General features: G+C 41.7%; 1 protein-coding gene across 4 annotated transcripts in view; it reads left to right on the forward strand.

Moving 5' to 3' along the window:
- The window catches only part of CREB5 (cAMP responsive element binding protein 5), a 348,182-nt gene that overhangs the window by 249,354 nt on the left and 80,133 nt on the right, over positions 1-18,695 (forward strand). For all 4 annotated transcript variants that reach the window (XM_050938658.1, XM_050938659.1, XM_050938660.1 and 1 more), the window contains 2 exons: positions 8,263-8,389; positions 10,057-10,167. In XM_050938658.1, coding sequence (XP_050794615.1) covers positions 8,263-8,389; positions 10,057-10,167 — 238 coding nt within the window. The remainder of the gene's footprint in view (positions 1-8,262; positions 8,390-10,056; positions 10,168-18,695) is intronic.

The raw sequence follows: 18,695 nt of genomic DNA on the forward strand, positions 1-18,695 counted from the left end.
GAACCACAGTGTTCTGGCTTTTCAGGATGAAAGTTTCTAATGCATCAGGCAACAATTAGGCAAGTGTGTCAACATCAGTATGTGTCAGTAGTGGCACTATAGGTCAGGTGATTGCCGGCCATCATCCAATAACTGAGTCAGCACTTATGGTCTTAGATACAATTCCTGGTGCAAATATTTCTCCTCTGCTTGAATTTGGAGATTTATTTTTGTAATTCATGCTGCACTTTTCAGATACTTAAGCAACGTGGTAGCACTGCAGATGCCCTAGGCTTTCTGAGGTGCTTCACTTTGAAAACAGTTCAAAATACAAATATATGGTAACACCTGACAATGTGCAGACAGCTGGTGTGCTGCGACTGCTGCTTATTATACTGATGATTGTTTCATCCGTGTCTGATTGTTGTATTCACCTGTTGTGTCTCATCATATTGTTAGGGACCAAGATGTGGGCAGTAATGCCCCATGGTCAGAGCAGTGGTTGTCAAGCCTAGTGAGTTGGAGCCAGAGTCAAGAACCAGAAGTCAGAACAAAGGGTCAGAGCTGGAGTCAGGAGTGAGAGCCAGGAAGCAGAGTTGAAGGTCAGTATCAGAATCAGGGGTCGAATACCAGAGCCAAGGGTCAAGTCAGAGCCATGAATTGGAGCTGAGGGTTAGAAACAGGTTACCTGGAGTAAGGGAGGGAAGGAGCAGGGCTGAGTCTGGAATAGGGCTGAAACAAAGCAGGAGTGGGACTGGAACAAGGTGGGAGCAGATGCTAATACAGCTGTGGGTGGTTGCTTGAAACAGCCAGCCCCCTGCTGCTGTTGGTCTTAAGAGCAAGTCTGCTGATCCCCTCAGCCAGTTGGACAGTTTAGATAATCAGGAGGCTCAGCTGGAGCCAGCTGTGCTCATTAGACTGTCTGGGGCTTAAGCTATCAGGTAAGCAGGCTAGCTGCAGGCTCTTACTCCTGAGAGTACCCCCTCCTCCGAGGGTGGCTTCCAGGAGTCTCAGGGTTGGGCTTGTCAGGATAGGCTTCCTGAAACTCCTGCAGTGGGTCTGGGGTGTGAATATTTTCCACTGGTTCCCAGGATCGTCTTTCTGGATTATAACCCTCTCTGTCCACGAAGTACTGGAGTTTCCCTCCCATGTGTCAAGAGCAAGGATTTATTGAACCAAATACTCCTCCTGCTCCTGGATGGTGATAGGTGGGGGTGGACCAAGTTGAAAACAATTTTTTGAGGTAAGGCTTCAACAGAGACATGGAATACCTTGTGGATCCTTCCAGACTCAGGCAACTGTAAGCTGAATGCCACTGGATTGACCCATTCCAAAATCTTAAATGGACGTAGATACTAATGGTCTAACCTAGCTGATGGATGCATTAACCTAAGGTACCAAGTAGACAGCCACACCTGGTCACTTATGGCAAGGTCAGCATGGTGCTTATAAACCCTTTTAGTAGCTGTCAGGTATTCCTTCCACTTTTGGTGTAGCTGGCAGAGTTGGGAAGTTAAGTCTGCAGCAGTGGGTATCAGAGACTTTATGGGGCTGTCCGGGTGAAAATGAGGATGAAACCCAAAGCTGGTGAAAGAGAGACTTTATTGGGTGGAAGTATGTGTGGCATTATTATACACCAATTCAGCCTAGGGAAACCCCTTCATCTTGGTGATAGTTCAGAAAACAACAAAGATATTGCTCAGCATAGGTGGCGCATGAGTCTTTCGTTTGTGGAGGCTATGCCCAGGAGTGCTGGAAGCTCTGCCTGTGCTCTTCCCCTCCCCCTATGGCCTCACCCAGGCTCCACCCCAAGGCCCCAGCCACCTTGCTAGGGAGCAACAAATAGCAGGGGGCAGGTGAGTGTGGCCGGGAAAGCAGCAACAACTGCAGGAGGGAGGCGATCCCAAAGGGGGGATTACGGGAGGGAGTGGAGAACAGCAAGGGGGCAGGACATGGCCAAACGAGGAGGTGAAGGTAGGAAACTGCACAAGGAGGAGGATAGGCGGGAAGACGGACGAAAAGGCCTGTTGGCCCAGTGCAGGCTAACATAGAAAGAAAAGGGCCCTCCAAAAGAGCATGTGTGCCCAGATCCACACGCACATGGACAGCAGGGGAAATGCTGCAGCTGCATGGCCAGGGAAGGCAGACAGACAGTTCATTCTTCTTATCAAACATGTCAACAAATTCTTGGTATTTAGCTCTTATTACAGAGGTGATAGGAGGGGAAACAGAGGGTGCCGAGATTCCCTGTGAACTAATGACCTTGGGCTCAGATTCTCCAAGGAGGCAAACTGGGCCATAGAGAGCTTCTAGTCTATGGCTCAATTTTGGGAGACAAGATTGCTGACAGTGCAGGGATCTGAAACTGACTGCAGCTGCCCACCTACAGATATGCGGATCCTGCATAGTGAGCCAGTGCGTACCGAGGATAACCAGAGGGTGTTGAGCTCGGATGCTCCCAAACTGAAGGGTTTTTCTATGACCATGAAGAGTGGTGTCCTCCAAGGGGCAATCTGGTAGGTAATTGGTTTCAGTGAGAGGAGCAACCCGTTGATAGACTCTTCCAAATCTGGAGATCCTTCCCATTGGATGGGGATCATATATGCTTATTCAAAGTCCAAGTCCATGAAACTACTGGAGCCCCCTGAATCCGACAGCGCTTACAAAGTTGGAGGGGGAGTCAGATATATGTTGAGTTTGGGTTAGTTGTTGCTAGAATACCGGTGGACAAATATCCTTACTGGGTACTGAAGTGAGGGGAATACACTAGCCCACCTTCTGCTGGGACTGGGACTTGGTATTTCCTGGCAGGGATACAGGTCAGGCCTCTGCAGGACAGCCCGTTGCGAAGCATTGAGGTTCTCAGCAGTACTGTACAGGATTAAGCCTGCCATTGGGGGAGGGGTGGCTCAGTGGTTTGAGTATTGGTCTGCTAAACCCAGGGTTGTGAGTTCAATCCTAGAGAGGGGTAGTTGGGGATTGGTTCTGCTTTGAGAAGGGGGATAGACTAGATGGTCTCCCAAGGTCCCTTCCAACTCTAATAATCTATGATCCACTGTCAATTTTTCTCAGCATCAGACAGGCTTGGTCAATTTGGATGGGCTCAGTCTGTGGGGGCAAAGCCAGTGATTGGGGAGTTGGAGCCAGGGAAACCGCTGGTACATGGGAGGCTGACTCTTGCTATCAATCTTAATGCACAGTTTGATTAGATCATACACCCATACCAACTTGTCTTTGATTTCTTTGTTAAGGCTGAGCTGTAAGTAGTAACATTGCACAGCCTCATTCCACTCTGCATCTGCTACCAGGCATCGAAATTATACAGCAAATTTGACAACCAGTTGATGCCCCTGCCACAGTGCTTGGAGTACAGACTGTGCTTTGTGCATGTGATTTGGGTCATCAAAGATCACTGTCATGGCTTGCACAAAATTTTCAGATTGAGCCAGGAGCAGACCAGATTTCTCCAGGAGCTGGGAAACCAAGGCCAGGGCCTCCCTGATTAGCATGCTGATGGGCTTGGTCAGTTGGTCAGTTGCAACAGAAACGGAAGCTAACACTGATTCAGGAATCTGTGGAATTTGCCATGGTTGCCATCAAACTTACCTGGAAACAGAATCTTTGGTTCACAGGGTGCCAGGGTGGCATGGCATGCATCTGCAGTGCCATATTCTGCACCTGCAGGGCAACAACCTGAGTCTACAGGTTGTATACCCACTATTTCCAACAGGGAGATATTCGTCTTGGTGAGATCAGTGCCAGCAGGGAACCGAGCCCCTTTTCCCCGATGAGGGTTACTTTTTGGAGGGGTGGAGAGTGCTTAAACTATTAGGGACCTGGATGTGGATGGTCAGGCCTGGTGGTCGGAGCCAGGAGTCAGGGCAAAGGGTCAGAGGCAGGATCAGGAGCTAGAGCCCAGGGTCAGAAACCAGGAGTCAGAGCCAGGAATCAGAGCCAAAGGTCAGAACTGGGGTCAGGACCTGAATGCCAGAACCAAGGGTTAAGTCAAAGTCAGAGAATTGAAGCCAAAATTTAGAACCAGGTTATCTGGAGTAAAGGAAGGCAGCTGCAGGGCTGGGTCCAAAGCAGGAGTGAGGGTGGGACAGGGCTGGAACAAGTCGGGACCTGAAGCTAACAGCCATGGGCGTATGCTTTGAGCAAAACCCTGCTGCTATAGCAAGTCTTAAGAGCGGGCCTGCTGATCCCCTCAGCCCATCAGGCTGTTTCACCAATCAGGCAGCTCAGTTGGGACCTAGCTGTGCTCATTTGACTGCTGAGGGTTAAGCTAAGGTAAGTAGGCTTGCTGTGGGCCCTTACTCCTGACACATATACATAGACTGTAAGCCCTTTGGGGCAGTACCTGACACAGTGGATCCCTGGTCCTTAATTGGGGCTTCTAGGCATGATTCAATACAAATAATAATAATAATAATGAACAGTAGCTCTCACTGGGGGGAGGGCTAGTTCAGTGGTTTGAGCATTGGCCTGCTAAACCAATGATTACAAGTTCAATTCTTGAGGGGGCCATTTAGGGATCTGGGGCAAAAGTCTGTCTGGGCATTGATCCTGCTTTGAGCAGGGGGTTGGACTAGATGCCCTTCTGAGGTCCCTTCCAACTCTGATATCCTGTGATTTGGATTGAGGCTGTTAGGAGGAGCAGGATGAGATGCATTATGCTTAAGATCCTTTGATCTGGAGCTCTTCCACAAACTAGAAAGCATGCTCCTGACTTCTTCAGTCCTGCTACATTTAAAGCCATGGGAGTCTAGGCCTATGTGGCTGAAAATAACCCCAGGGAACCTCAGCTAGAAATTTCTGTGAACTGAGAAAGCACAAGACTACAGTGAAGATAAATGGTCTTAACATGTAAAACAAGTGCTTACCAGACAATAAATGGGATTTACATCATAGCAGGCAGCATGCCTGGTGTCAGGAAGAAGAGCTTGGTGAGCTATGCATTGTGTTGCATTTGATACACTGTTGGAATTATCTTTATTTTAGTCTATGCATATAGGTCCTGAGCATGAGACCACTGAAGCCATAGAGAAGTTAAAAGTTGTAAAATGTCTCCATTGGGTTCACTTATGGCTAGATTTCCAGAACAGTTGAGCACTCACAAGTTCCATTGAAGTCAAACAGCTGTGAGGGCTTAACATCTTTGAAAATTAGGTCTCATTAGTGTCTGGAGTGGTATGTTGCTTCCTCTATAGAGCAGTTCCCTATATGCAGGTTGTTTGTCCAACAAGCTTATTTACTAGAGTACAAAATGCTAAGGGCCTAAAACCTTTGAGTCAGCAGCACTGACCGACAGGTCAGGGGGCTGTTCATCATCTTCAGCGTTTTATCAAGAGTACAAAGATGGGAGGTGAACGGAGGACAATGTGCACTTTCAGCATAAAAAATGATAATACCTGTCTGTCACAAGAGCATCACTTTTGTCTCACTGATTTATCTACTGCTACAGAAGGTTAAAAAGCAACAACAAAAAAGAGCACATTGTCCTCTTTAAGAGGAGTGATAAATGGGATGGAATGTAAGAATCAGAGAAATTTAGAGTTTCAGGCAATTTCAATCTGTAGGAAAGTGTGTGTGTGTGTGTGTGTGTGTGTATTATCAATGGCTTGTTTCCAGTGTGGAAGAAATAGAAATGTCTGTGAGCACTGGCTAGTGTCAAACACCCCTACTAGAGAAATAAGCCTGGTGTGTATGTTATATAGCATTTTTATTAGTGGCAAGAGTGCAGACTTTTTGACAAAGAGAGTCAGCCTTGAAACACAAAATCTCTGATTGTACTGCAGAGCTGGGAAAGATCGTACTCAGGGAAAGGGCAAGCAGGAGCTTTAGTAGGGAGAAAAACCCTAGAAGCAGTGAGGTGTTGGGAAAAAAAATCTTTCACCAAGTGTAAAGCATATGCAGACCCACAAAGCTAAGCAGCATGAAAGGTGAGACTGGGTACAGCGAGGTAGCTTATTTGCTATTTCAATAAATACAAATAATTCCCTTTTGACTAAATCCCATATTCCCAGGCTCATTAAATCAATTTCAGAAATTTTTTTGGCTCTGGAACATATAATCAGAATTCAAACTGTGCTGTCCCTGGAGGTTCACTAGCATAAATTGCATAGGTCAGGCCAAAATAAGTTTCTGTCAAACAGCCTAACACCTACGGTTATTATGAAGCTGGTGAGTTGTACAAAGGGCTTGTATATAAGATTGTCAGTGTGAATGCGTCGGGGAGGGGAATAAAAGCCATTGTCCTGGTACTTGTTTCACTTCAGTCTCATTGAGAATCAACAGATATTTTATTGAATAGGATTCTTCTGTGAGCCCACAGAAGTTAAAAAAGGGGAAAAACCTTTAGGTCATGGTAGTCTGTCTATCCTTCTGCAAGATTGTACCCTACAGTACATAAACTCAGTGCATTGTCCAGTCTTCTGTTGGGAGATGACTGCAGCCTAAAAAACCCAAATAAAGATCAAGTTTCTCCCAATATTCAGCCGCATTTTTCTCATTTTTAGTTTTATCTCACTACTCTTAGTTATGCCTCCCTGTACAGTCCCACCCTACATAACTTCTCTCCATCCTTGATGCTTGATTCATGCTCATGGATGCTGGTAGCAGCTGCACTCCAGGCAATGGGGAAAATTCAGACCCTGGGGAGATAAGGCAACATTTGCGTTTATTTCCTCCCACAGGGTTAGGGAGATTTAAAGTGCAGCCTAATCTCTTATAGGAGCCCCACTGACAATGGATAACCAGAGGGTGAGCTGAATTGTGCTGCTCCCATGCACTGTGGTTATGACCTCCAACTTTCTCACTTTGGGGGCTGCAGTCGCTGGCGGTGGACCCCTCAGTGGAATGGGGGTGCTTATTTTAGGGCTGAATAACACCGTGGAAGTGTAGAGGCTTCAAATATCTGTAGACTTTTTTCAACTTCGCTCCATACAAATTGCTTACCTAAGTCATAAATCAGTCCCTCCAGCTCCCTAATTATTCGCATTTCCTTCTAACTCCTTCCAATGCCTTTATCCATATCTATCTGCTAATGGATTGAACACGATGCTGCAGGTGCATCCTGGTCTGTGATGCTCTGTGCATGACACCCAAAATTGCACTGGCCTTATTTGTTGCCATATTGCATGTCTTCTTTCCTGGTTTTGGAAAATTAGTAATATGTTTGTTTTTCTCCATCGCTTCTCCATGACTTTTTTTTAAAAAGCTGAATAATTTGTTAACTAACTCCCCTGACACCCAAGCTCTATGTGATCTGGACTGCCTGATTTTGTCTTCACATCATTCACTTTCCCTCTCTTTTCAAAGGAGTCATTACTTCCCAAATGTTTTTCTTCTTAGAGGCAGTTATAAAAAAGTAGTTCAGTACCCCAGCTATTTTTGAATCCATTCATTTAATGATCCTTCTCATTTGTTAATAGGTCTACTTTCCCTCTAATATTTATTTTCCCCTGGTATATTTGTAAAGACCCTTCTAAATCCCTTTAATGCCTTTTGCTTACGTTAACCCATTCTGCTTTTTTTTTTTCACTCCTTTTTTTTCCTTACAAGCCCCTTAATCTGACTCTGAGAATTAATCTTAATTCTCACTTTTCCCATTTCCAGTGCCATGAGTGACATGCTGACCAGTAAAATCAGGACTCTTGCTTTGGAAGGAGGAAATGAGGTTTATTGTAGAAGATATATTTGTATATATAGTAGTGAAAAGTATTCAAATTAAAGTAATTTATACGTGATAAGATTTCTATTAATTTATGCGTGTTTAATTGATTATCTTGCACTGTTTTGTGTCTGTGAGCAGAATTTATAACAATGCATTGACTATAGAATGTCTATATCATACTTGCCAGGAAATAAAGCAAGTTAAGGCATTCACTAACAAATAGGAAAGGAAATAAGATGTGGTTTTTACTTGCTGTATCCTTAATACTTTCTGTTAAATGGATTTATAGACAGTGGCACTAATACTATATCTTCTACTTCTGCACCTCTACCCTGATATAACGTGACCTGATATAACATGAATTCGGACATAATGCGGTAAAGCAGCTCTCCGAGGGCGGGGCTGCACGTTCCAATGGATCAAAGCAAGTTCGATATAATATGGTTTCACCTATAACGCGGTAAGATTTTTTGGCTCCCAAGGACAGCGTTATATCGGGGTAGAGGTGTATACAGTTGTCTGCTGCTATTTGTAATAGTAATGTCTGGGACTGTTGAGCTTGTTTTAGTCTCCACAGACCATGACAACATTTTCTCCTTTTCTCCTAGGCCTGTCCCAGGTTCTCTGTCTTCACTACTACACCTACACAACCGGCAAAGACAGCCCATGCCTGCCTCTATGCCTGGCACCCTGCCCAATCCTACCATGCCTGGATCTTCTGCAGTACTAATGCCAGTAAGTTATTTTATTTTAAGACTATATCAGGCATTATCAGGGCCAAAGATCTACCTCACTGCACACAGTGAAAGTGAAGTGATCCAAAATGGAGAATTCAGAGTTTTGCGTAATTTTGTGCTCATTTACGCATTTTACACAGATGTAACTCAATTAACTCCAGTAGAGGGTCTCCTGATTTGAACCACTTTATGCAATTCTAGAATCAGGTCCTTATTCTTTATTAGAATTTGTTGGGTCCTGATATTGAGGTTACTTACTGGTGTAAATCAACAGCGTCTTCACTGAAGGCAGTGGAGTTACATAACTGAGATTAGAATCGGGCCCTAACTGGACAAAGCACATGCACGATGCTAATTTAATCTCAAAATAATTACTCACCTACTGTGAGGAGGTCAGTCAATAAGAAGTAAAAGTAATTTATTTTTTAGAACCAGCAATTGGTTATTTGCTGTAGATATGGACCCAGTCCTACATGGTTGCCCTTGCCCTCAGCTCCCATTGACTTCAGTTACCCTTCTTGCAAGATGCAGCCCTTACTTTTCATTTGAATTTTAACAGCCCTGTTAATATAAAAACTTTTGGGAGACAAAGAGCAGAAATTAGAGAGGGTTAGAAATAATGGAATAAAACACTCATACATCACTGTCCTGAATGTGTTCATTTTGCATGGCCGTCTGAGAACTAATGTTTGTGCTGTTCCTAAAATAAAAGTATCCTCCTCCACCTCTTGGAAGGGAAGAACATGCCATTTGTTTTGTGCATGGTGGGACAATGGTGGGACTGTGGGTGTGATTCACCCAACAGATTTGGGCTCTTATTTGTGTTAAGTCTTCCAGAAATGAGAGTGTAGCAGCACTTGTCCTGGGAGGACTCCAAAGGAGCCCTAAGTGGGGTGAATATACTTTTAAAGTACAGCTTATTTTCACGTTCAGGGGTGCAAATTGCTCCCACTTCTCCCACAGGAGTGAATCCAGTCATCTGTTGCTAAATGGAATAAAACATTGAATCATACCACATCTCTTTTCACTGAAAACATTAGAGAGAAGCAGTTTTAAATTCTCCTTGTTCCAACTGTCTTTTGAATTTGTCAAGGTACTATAATGTAGTGAATTTAGCTTACAAGAAGAGTTCTAAAGGGTTGGTAGGATGTTTTTGTTTGGTTCTGTTTAGACCCCAAAGCTTCACTAACATAACCTGGGATATATGGAAAACTCCCCTTGATTGAGCAGTCCCAGAGAAGAAAAAGAGCCCAACTCATGTTCCATACACTCTATATCATGGATTTTTATTTACATTTTCAACAAGCTGAGCTGGGCTGCAGAAGCCACAACTTTATACAGTGATGCTTTTAAAACCACTTAACTCAGAGTTTTGTTATACTAAAAGGGGGGAAATCATTACAAAAAAAGCTCAAACCTGGGTGGCTGATATGTTTGTTTTGAAAAGAAACCCTTTTTTTTAATGGCTTTGGAGAAAAGCAGCGTTTGTCGGACAGATTCGGAGAATAAGCAAATATAAGCAGTTCACGAAACAGTTTTTTGAGGGATGACTCAAAGAAATAAAGCTGGGTCCCTTTGAAGAGAAACTGAACATATGCCCTTGAAAATGTTTTTTAACTTTATTGTATTGTCTAATTTGTTTTTCTTTTTTTCTTCCTTTTAAAGATGGAGCGACAAATGTCGATGAACTCCAGTATCATGGGGATGCAAGGCCCAAATCTCAATAACCCGTGTGCGTCACCCCAAGTCCCTCCAATGCATTCAGAAGCCAAAATGGTAAAACGAAATGATTACAAATCCTTTTTTATATTGTTTTTACGCAGCAGTTACCTAGAGCAGTAGGCAAGCATTGCTTACCTCATTCTTAGTCATGGATGATGTGATCTTTATCCATGCCTGTAATTGGCTGTCAGCATACATGCCCTTTCAGATGTTACCATTCTCCATTGACTCTGGGTGAAATGAATTTAAAGAGAGTGGACCATCTGATCCTTATCATGTTTAATAGGAATTTTTGTGCAGATGTGTGGAAAATCAGCAAATGGGCTGGCTGGTTCTGTGATGGTGTCTGAACTTGGGTTAAAAAATTGTAAGTAAACAAAACTAGAGTAAAGGGGTCTGGTGTGGTGGGCATGGGCATACTTCTGATTTTTTTCTAGGCAGGCATGTGGCATCCAGGGGTGATGTCAGAGAACAGTGTTAGGGCACAAACTGAACAGTGCTAGGAAAATCAAGATTATGTGGTTTTTTTTCTTGAGTGCAACTTATGAGGTTAGAGCAACTGACAAAGTGATAATTTGGACAAAAATGATTTAGTATTTTAAATGAAGTAGTTCCTTCTAATCAGTGCTTAATCTGGGCTTGCAGCATCAGATATGAAAGTAAAAAAAAAAAATTGCTTGAGCCCCGGCACCTCTTTCATTACAAATTAAGCACTGCTTCTAATGTTTCCTGAAGTTACTGTGATGTGTGTATTGTGCGCTCAAACCTCCCCTGTAGTATGCAGAGGATTTATTTGTGAGAATGTCATTAGCATTGAGTTTGTAAGTCCCTCGGCCCCATACATTGACTTCCAGTGGAGCATGCAGTAATAATACCCCATAGCTATGCCCATCAACATATGCTTACATTATAACCGAAACATTAACATTTTGTTTCAGTCTTGTAATAATTGTTTGATGGCAGCTGTAAGTGTAAAGTCACAGATTGACGGATTAAATATGTGGGAGCATTTCAAGATACTTCTTGTCTGATTGTCCTTTCATCCCCATGTAAACCAGGAATGAGCTCCTTGGAGTTAGTGGAATTACACCAGTGTAAAACTGTGACATGAGCAAGGAGACTCAGGCCCCCAAATTTTAATGTCTCATATAGCCTTAAACCACCACATGTTTATATTTCTTAGTTTGATTAGTAGGTATAGTGTCTGTAAAATGATTGTCATTCATCCTAAGGCAAAGGAAAAGGTGTACCTGTCAGCTGGTAAAGTATATGCAAGAAACCCTCTGTGTATACGGTTTAAGACCAGAAAACATACAAGGTTTTCCTGTCTCTATTTTCTTAGTCATGATAGGTCACACATTCACCTCACTATTAGTTTGGGTTAGACTGTTAACCCAAGCTTTGTTAACACCCCATCTACAACCACACTCTGTAAACATGCAGCCAGTTGGCCAGAAGAACAGATGTAGCCAAAAATGCTGGCTACTTCAGCCAAGCAAAATCTGTGGTCTAGAGTTCTGTTCTGTGCCACACAGTAACAGTGACATGCCAAATGGCAACAGCATTTGCAGCAGACCTTGTTAAATCTTTTTGAAAGAGGCATGTGTTTTTTCAACCCAAGCAATGTTAAGCCAAACCAAATACTCCTTGGCTGAATAAATCCAAAACTGGCATCTGTTTTGGAGACTAAAGTTCCTGCCCACCACCTTTCCTCTCCCTCCCCCTGTCCACCCCCACTTTTTTTACTGAAATTATGAGGCTACTTAAAACTAAATTAAATTATTGGTACATATGGTGAGAATTCTGTACTGTAATATCTGAAATTACACTTTAAAGCAGATCACTCCTTAATCTGAAGAAACCCTTTTTGTCCCGAACTCTGATACATAAAGGTATTGCTCTGTGAAATCTTCCCCAGTCTGAGCTGGTAGCAGGTCCAAGACATTGCAAAACAAAATACTGCCCCAACAACTCTTGATGCCTCTTCTCCTTGCTTCTGTGATGCTTTCTGCCCCTCTCTCTTAGAAAAGCAGTAGCATAGGTATTAACCAATAGAACAGAGGCACCAAATACAGACCATGATCTTCCCTTTTTGAAAATTTACTCCTGTAAATATTTCACATTGTGTATTTATATTATATGTTACAGTTAACACAAATATAATGAATGCATGAGAAAATACACATATAACATAACATCCCTTTTCATTCACCCTTTAGGAATATAAATCTACATGAAAAAATAGAATAAAGAAAGAAAACGTAGGAAATATTTAGAGAGAAACATTCTTTATGACTTAGTTAATGGATTGACAATCTGCATTTTAACTTCAGGCTTCTTCGCAGTTGTGTTTGTTCTTATTAATAAACATGGCAATCTTCTTCCTATTCAAAGACCTGCTAATGTGAGGTGTTGAGTACCTCCTGCAAGTTGAAGTCAGTGGAAGATGAGAGCACTTAGCATCCCAAAGTATCGAGCCCTACGTTAGGAATGAATTTCAGATTTCTTCACAATTTGTTAATGCTATTATCAATGATGCATCCAGCTCCACATATGTGCCATTTTGCTGGTTGCACTCTGTGAGTTATATACATTGCATATACTATACAAAAGTCACTGAAGCAGCCAATAGCAACTAGAGAAGTGCCAGTAACTGGGTCTGAGCCAACAGCTACTGAAGTCAATGGCAGCTGGATCAGCAGTCATATATGTAGTTGACTGTTTAATCCTCAACACAAAGGGGTGCGGAATAGACTCCTCGGTACTGTCCTCTTCCGATAAGAGACATAGATGTAATCCAAATCCCTCTTGCCTTACATGGGACTAGCAGGTTTGTGGCCCATAGACTAGACATAATGGTGTTTAGGTCTCTAAGTGATTACCTTGCTTCTGTAGAATAAATGTTCATAAACCTTGTCACTGTAGACAAATAGCATATATGAAGATTTTTCAGTATACATGTCAAACTTCACCATGATAACTTCTCCAAAGTCAGTTTGTTGTGGGAGATGGGAACAAAGGTATAATTTTTAAATCTGCTCTTTCTTCCTGCCATTTAGGGGAAGCAAAATCCAGTGACGTAATGTTAGATTTTTAAATTTTTTCTTTAGATTAAAATATATTGCTTGAAATATTAATCTGCTATACCTAATAAACCAGAATGGATTTAAGTTATAATCACACAAATTTACAATTTATTTTATATTATGTCTTTCTTTCAGAATATTACATAATGCTTTATAACTGTCTCAGGTAATGAATGAATGATTGAATCTCTACATCAATATTACATTCTTGTCAGATTCAGAGCTAAAACTCCAGAAAGCACTGACATTATATATTTCCCCCTCCTAATGAGGTAATATGTATCTTTAAAATCACTAGGTAAAAATGCATAAAGTGCGTCTAGCATATGAAGATGTGGTTAAATATACTAAAGGTATTATGGACCTTAAATTGCCTGTCCCATCTTTACTATCACATTAGCTGCTCATGTACCATATCTGCAGCTAGTTGAGTTTGCAGTTTTAGAGACAATCATATTTAAACCTTTGCTTCGCCCCAGTTCTGATATCTTGTGAACCACCAAGGTCAGAAATGAGTAGTACACATTGTCCCATTGGAAGTCTGAAAACCAGATTGCTAAGAGTTTACATGATTGGGATAGCTGCTATAGTAACGCCAACAGACCCCAATCATCATTGGGTGGGATTGACCCTGGGACCTCTGGCTTTTAGCTAAGGCTGTAGCAGACTCATCAATCTCTAGCTGGGCCAGGTGCCACTAGAGGGGGACAGAGGGCCTCACCATGTGGGCATGATTTACACTATTACAAGAATTCTTAGAGCTGGAACTAACACTATATATACCATATGAAGACTTGAAATGCAAACTTTCAAATGATGCAAAGCATAATCTCTGACTCTGTGACTTTACTGAACTATTTGCTGCATTCCAGAATTGGAGTAGAGGATAAAGAACAGGTTGCTACTCAGAATGCCCTGATTTTTAAATTATTTTTCAGTGTTTTTCATATTAAATGTTAATTGTGTAAAACTTTTGAATGTTTTACAAAACCAAAATAAAATGTACTATTTATGCCTCCCTTTCCTTGCAGAATCGAGGGGAGGTCGGGTGGGGGAGGTCAGGTGGGCTTCGGAGCCTGAATTTCCACCCATGCCACAGTTTCAAAGGTGTTTTTATACTGCTAGCATGAGCCCCACTATCCTATTGACCCAGGCTGGGAGATTCATTACCACAGGTTGTATAGACATACCCTCAGTGGCCTTTTTCCCCCTAACAGTTTCTTATTATCTTAATGGAGTTATGCACTAGTGTTAGTGCACTTTAAGGATTAGAAGGGCAAACAGTCATGATATAAAAAGTTACATGGTGTTTTTTTATCCGATAAAAAAGTATGTACATAATATATTAGAAAAGGAAAACTCAATAAGCCAATAATGAACACGTTCCTAATTATAGTGACAATACTAACCATATTAACTGGTCTGATATCATTTTTCTAAGAAATCTTTGCAAACTAATGGGGAAGAGGAAGGACATAAATTGTGACACTTTTCTGACATGGAAAATATTACAAAGTTTTTGCATTTTAGAGCTGAGATTTCAAAGGCACCTAAGGCTTGAGTATGCCGTTCCCAGTGCAATTAATGGAAATGGAACATCTAGATTCTCTATGTGGCTTTGAAAATTTTAGCCTGGTTGTAGATAAGTCTCCCTTTCCAGCAGTCTTGTGCGGGTCCAGATAGCTATGTGTTCAGTGAAGCTATCAGATGTGAATCTGTACAGTTTCTCCATAACTATAGAGTTTCAAATATGTTGAGAAAGATCTGCTATGAAGTAGGAGTTGTAGCTTCCATTTTCTTACATGTTGCCTTTCTGAGTGACCTATTAAGTTCTGTGCTGCTTCAGGTGGTGTAAATAGTACCTGTTTCCTCATCCACAAGGAGTTATGATGGCCCAATTAAGCTAAGTGGAAAAAATGTTGAATTTAACACTCTCTCTCTTGTCTGATGTTTTCTGCATTTAATTCAATTCGGTTATTGTAGCTACTCTTGAACATCGAAACAAGAACTCCTTATGATATCAGTAGCATCTTGGGACATGGCTGGTCTCTGGAGATTGTTTGTTTGAAAAGGAAAGCACAGCAAAGGACAAATCCTGGTCTCAGTACTGTAATTTTTCCATGTTGACTTCAGGTGGGAGTTTGACATGAGGAGTACCTGCAGTAACAGATCTATTAAAGTTCTATTTTATTGTTAACATTCCGTAGCACAGCAAAAATACTGAAATAAATTGTTTAATAATAAATTAGTGGATTCCTGTGCTTTAAGTTTGAATCCACCAGGACTAAAATCACCTTAGTGGACCAATAAAAATTATTTCATGGACTAACACGGCTACCCCTCTGATACTCTTTCATGGACGTAAACATTTCTAAGCACTGGCACAGCACCAGTGACTGGAAAGAAAAATGTTTTCTCTCTGACAAGCCTTCAACAATCATTTTTCACATGCCCCTTCAGAATCTAGCAGAGAACTCTAAGCAAGACAAAAAGCAATAAAATGATGTCTTGCTTTATAGAAAGATCCTGACATAAACTATTAGATGGTACATTTTCAAGGCAGTTCAAAAGTTAAGAAGTGTGCAGCTTCTGCAGTTGTTCACATGAATTGCACATTTCATTCTCCACTGACTTTACTGCAAATATATCTCTTATTATATGACTTTGCATTTTAAACTATGAAAAGCCAACTTTTCAATGCGATATTGCTCTAGCATTTAAAAAGCTCTACAGGCAAAATTCAGTAGCTTTTCCTGTAGATGGTATGTTTTCCTTGCCTTGGAATATTTAACACCATGGGTAATATAAAACTATGGGTAAAGCTAGCCATATTTAATTTTGTGTACTGAAATGAGACTATCTACCCATTAGGCCTAAATACTGCATTATTGAACTAAAGTCAGTAGAAACTAAGCCCTCAGTAGCTTGGCAAGTGAAATCGAGGAAGAGCCAGTTTAGTTAGTCATACAGGCTACGAATACATATTGAATATTTAATCTCATTTTTACCAAGTGTGCACAAAGTGTTGCCACAAGTTATAGTGATTCTTAGCATTTTTCTTTCTTTGTGTCACTTTATCTGCAGTGATCTTATTGACTATTTGACTGGAAGAGCTTGGATTTTTATTATGTTGTTTGCGTTTATTCAGCTGGGTGTTGAAATGACCTCTGTCTCCCCCATACTAACTACTCTCCCTCCCGTCTCTTATTCCCTCTCTCCACCCCATCTGTTTTCTCATAGGATTTACTGTCTTTGCAGATTTGTTTCTCTTTCTCCATCTTCCTTCAGTATCCACCCTGATTTTGTAACCATAGCAATAAATGAAATACAATGCCAATATTTGTATGCTGTACCTAGCATCTAGCCAAACACATGAGCTGCTGATTCTTGTTGTTGTGTTTGTTGTACGATTCTGAAGACTTTTATGTCAGCTGCATGTGTGTGTATAGACTGTGGTAGTCTGGTTCAAAGCTCTGCCTTTCAGACAAAGTCCTGTTCATGTAAACTCACATATGTGTCTATCTGTGTGTCTGTGGGAACTGGAACAAATAAAAGCAAATCCTTGTGTCAGTGAAGCCAGGAAAAAAGGAAATTATAAAAAAATTGTTGTGTTATGGGGAAGTTCTGCGTCACAGAGATATACTTCAGTCTTTTGCTTGGAATTTGTACAGCTTTCACTTTCCAAGATTTTTGCAAGAGTCACTAATAATGGAAGTTGTTTTGTACTTTGGACAGGTCTGCCAAAGTCTGGTATTCACTTGGGATGTACAGTACGTCTCCTCACAACATAAGTGCTCTCAGAGGCAAGGGAAGATATTTAATACAACATGAACAGCTCCAGATTTTATCAGCCAAGGAAACTTATTGTACTGTAATCAAATCCTCATGTTAAACAGCAAGTTAGAAAACACTTTTCTTCACTATGCACAGGTTCTAGGCTTTCCCTTCTCGTGTCTCTCCCTATTATTATATTATGTGCCATGTACATTTTCAAAGCTCTGCACAAACATTAACTCATTTTCATCTGGGGTAATTAAATGTTGTTACAGTGTCGTAGTTTGGGAACTGAGGTAGAGAGGTGAATTGAGTTGCCTAGGGGCACACAAACTATTAGTGGCAGAGATGGCGGGGCGGGGGGGGTGAGGAGTTCCTGGCTTCCAACTCTGAGCTCTGTCCATCAGATCATGCTGCTGCTCTCTGGATAGAATTTACTTACAGTTAATATGTGCACAAGTCAAGTATTTTATCAGCATAGCTGGGCTTAGGAGACAGTTTACACATCCAGTTCCAGAGTGGGTCTGGGGGTCAAAGCCGAATGGAGGTGGGAGTTTCAGTTTGGATTCAATAGCTGTGAAATCTTCTGAACTGCTTTCATGAGATTTTGGCTGAAAGATACAAATGTTATAGAGTAGTTCTTCTTGTGAGATTTTGGTCATCTTCATTTATGAAAGTTTTGTGAGATCAGATTTCCTGATGCTGTGGGTTCACCATTTTGAGCTGAAATCTTATGAGAGCACCTATTTTCATAAGATTTCAGCCACTTCCAAATCAAGCCTGGAAAATCATTTCTTTCCAGTTTTGACCGTATCACAATCTTGAAGTCACAAGGGGTGGGTGCAGAGGAGGGAGGTATTAGGATCCAAGGCTTCAGATCCCATTGCCCTGCAATATAAAAGTTTTTAATATTTGAGGTTTCTCTAGAAATAATAAGTGTTTTTAGTGTGCATGTCCATCCATGATAATTTTTTTTGGCACTGAGAATGTAAATGACAGACTAGGGACCGAATGGCTAGACAGCAGTTCTACAGAAAAGGACCTAAGGGTTACAGTGGACGAGAAGCTGGGTATGAGTCAACAGTGTGCCCTTGTTGCCAAGAAGGCTAACAGCATTTTGGGCTGTATAAGTAGAGCCATTGCCAGCAGATCAAGGGGCGTGATCATTCCCCTGTATTTGACATTGGTGAGTCCTTATCTGGAGTACTGTGTCCAGTTTTGGGCCCCACAATACAAGAAGGATGTGGAAAAATTGGAAAGAGTCCAGCAGAGGGCAACAAAAATGATTAGGGGACTGGAACACATGACTTATGAGGAAAGGCTGAGGGAACTGGGATTGTTTAGTCTGCAGAAGAGAAGAACGAGGGAGGATTTGATAGCTGCTTTCAACTACCTGAAAGGGGGGTCTAAAGAGGATGGATCTAGACTATTCTCAGTGGTACCAGATGACAGAACAAGAAGTAATGGTCTCAAGTTGCAGTGGGGGAGATTTAGGTTGGATATTAGGAAAAACTTTTTCACTAGGTGAAGCATTGGAATGGGTTACCTAGGGAGGTGGTGGAATCTCCTTCCTTAGAGGTTTTTAAGGTCAGGCTTGACAAAGCCCTGTCTGGGATGATTTAGTTGGTGTTGGTCCTGCTTTGAGCAGGGGGTTGGACTAGACGACCTCCTGAGGTCCCTTCGAACCCTAGTATTCTATGATTCTGTGATTACTTAGGCCTG

This window comes from Gopherus flavomarginatus, chromosome 2 (assembly GCF_025201925.1).
Source record: "Gopherus flavomarginatus isolate rGopFla2 chromosome 2, rGopFla2.mat.asm, whole genome shotgun sequence".
Lineage (NCBI taxonomy): Eukaryota > Metazoa > Chordata > Testudines > Testudinidae > Gopherus > Gopherus flavomarginatus.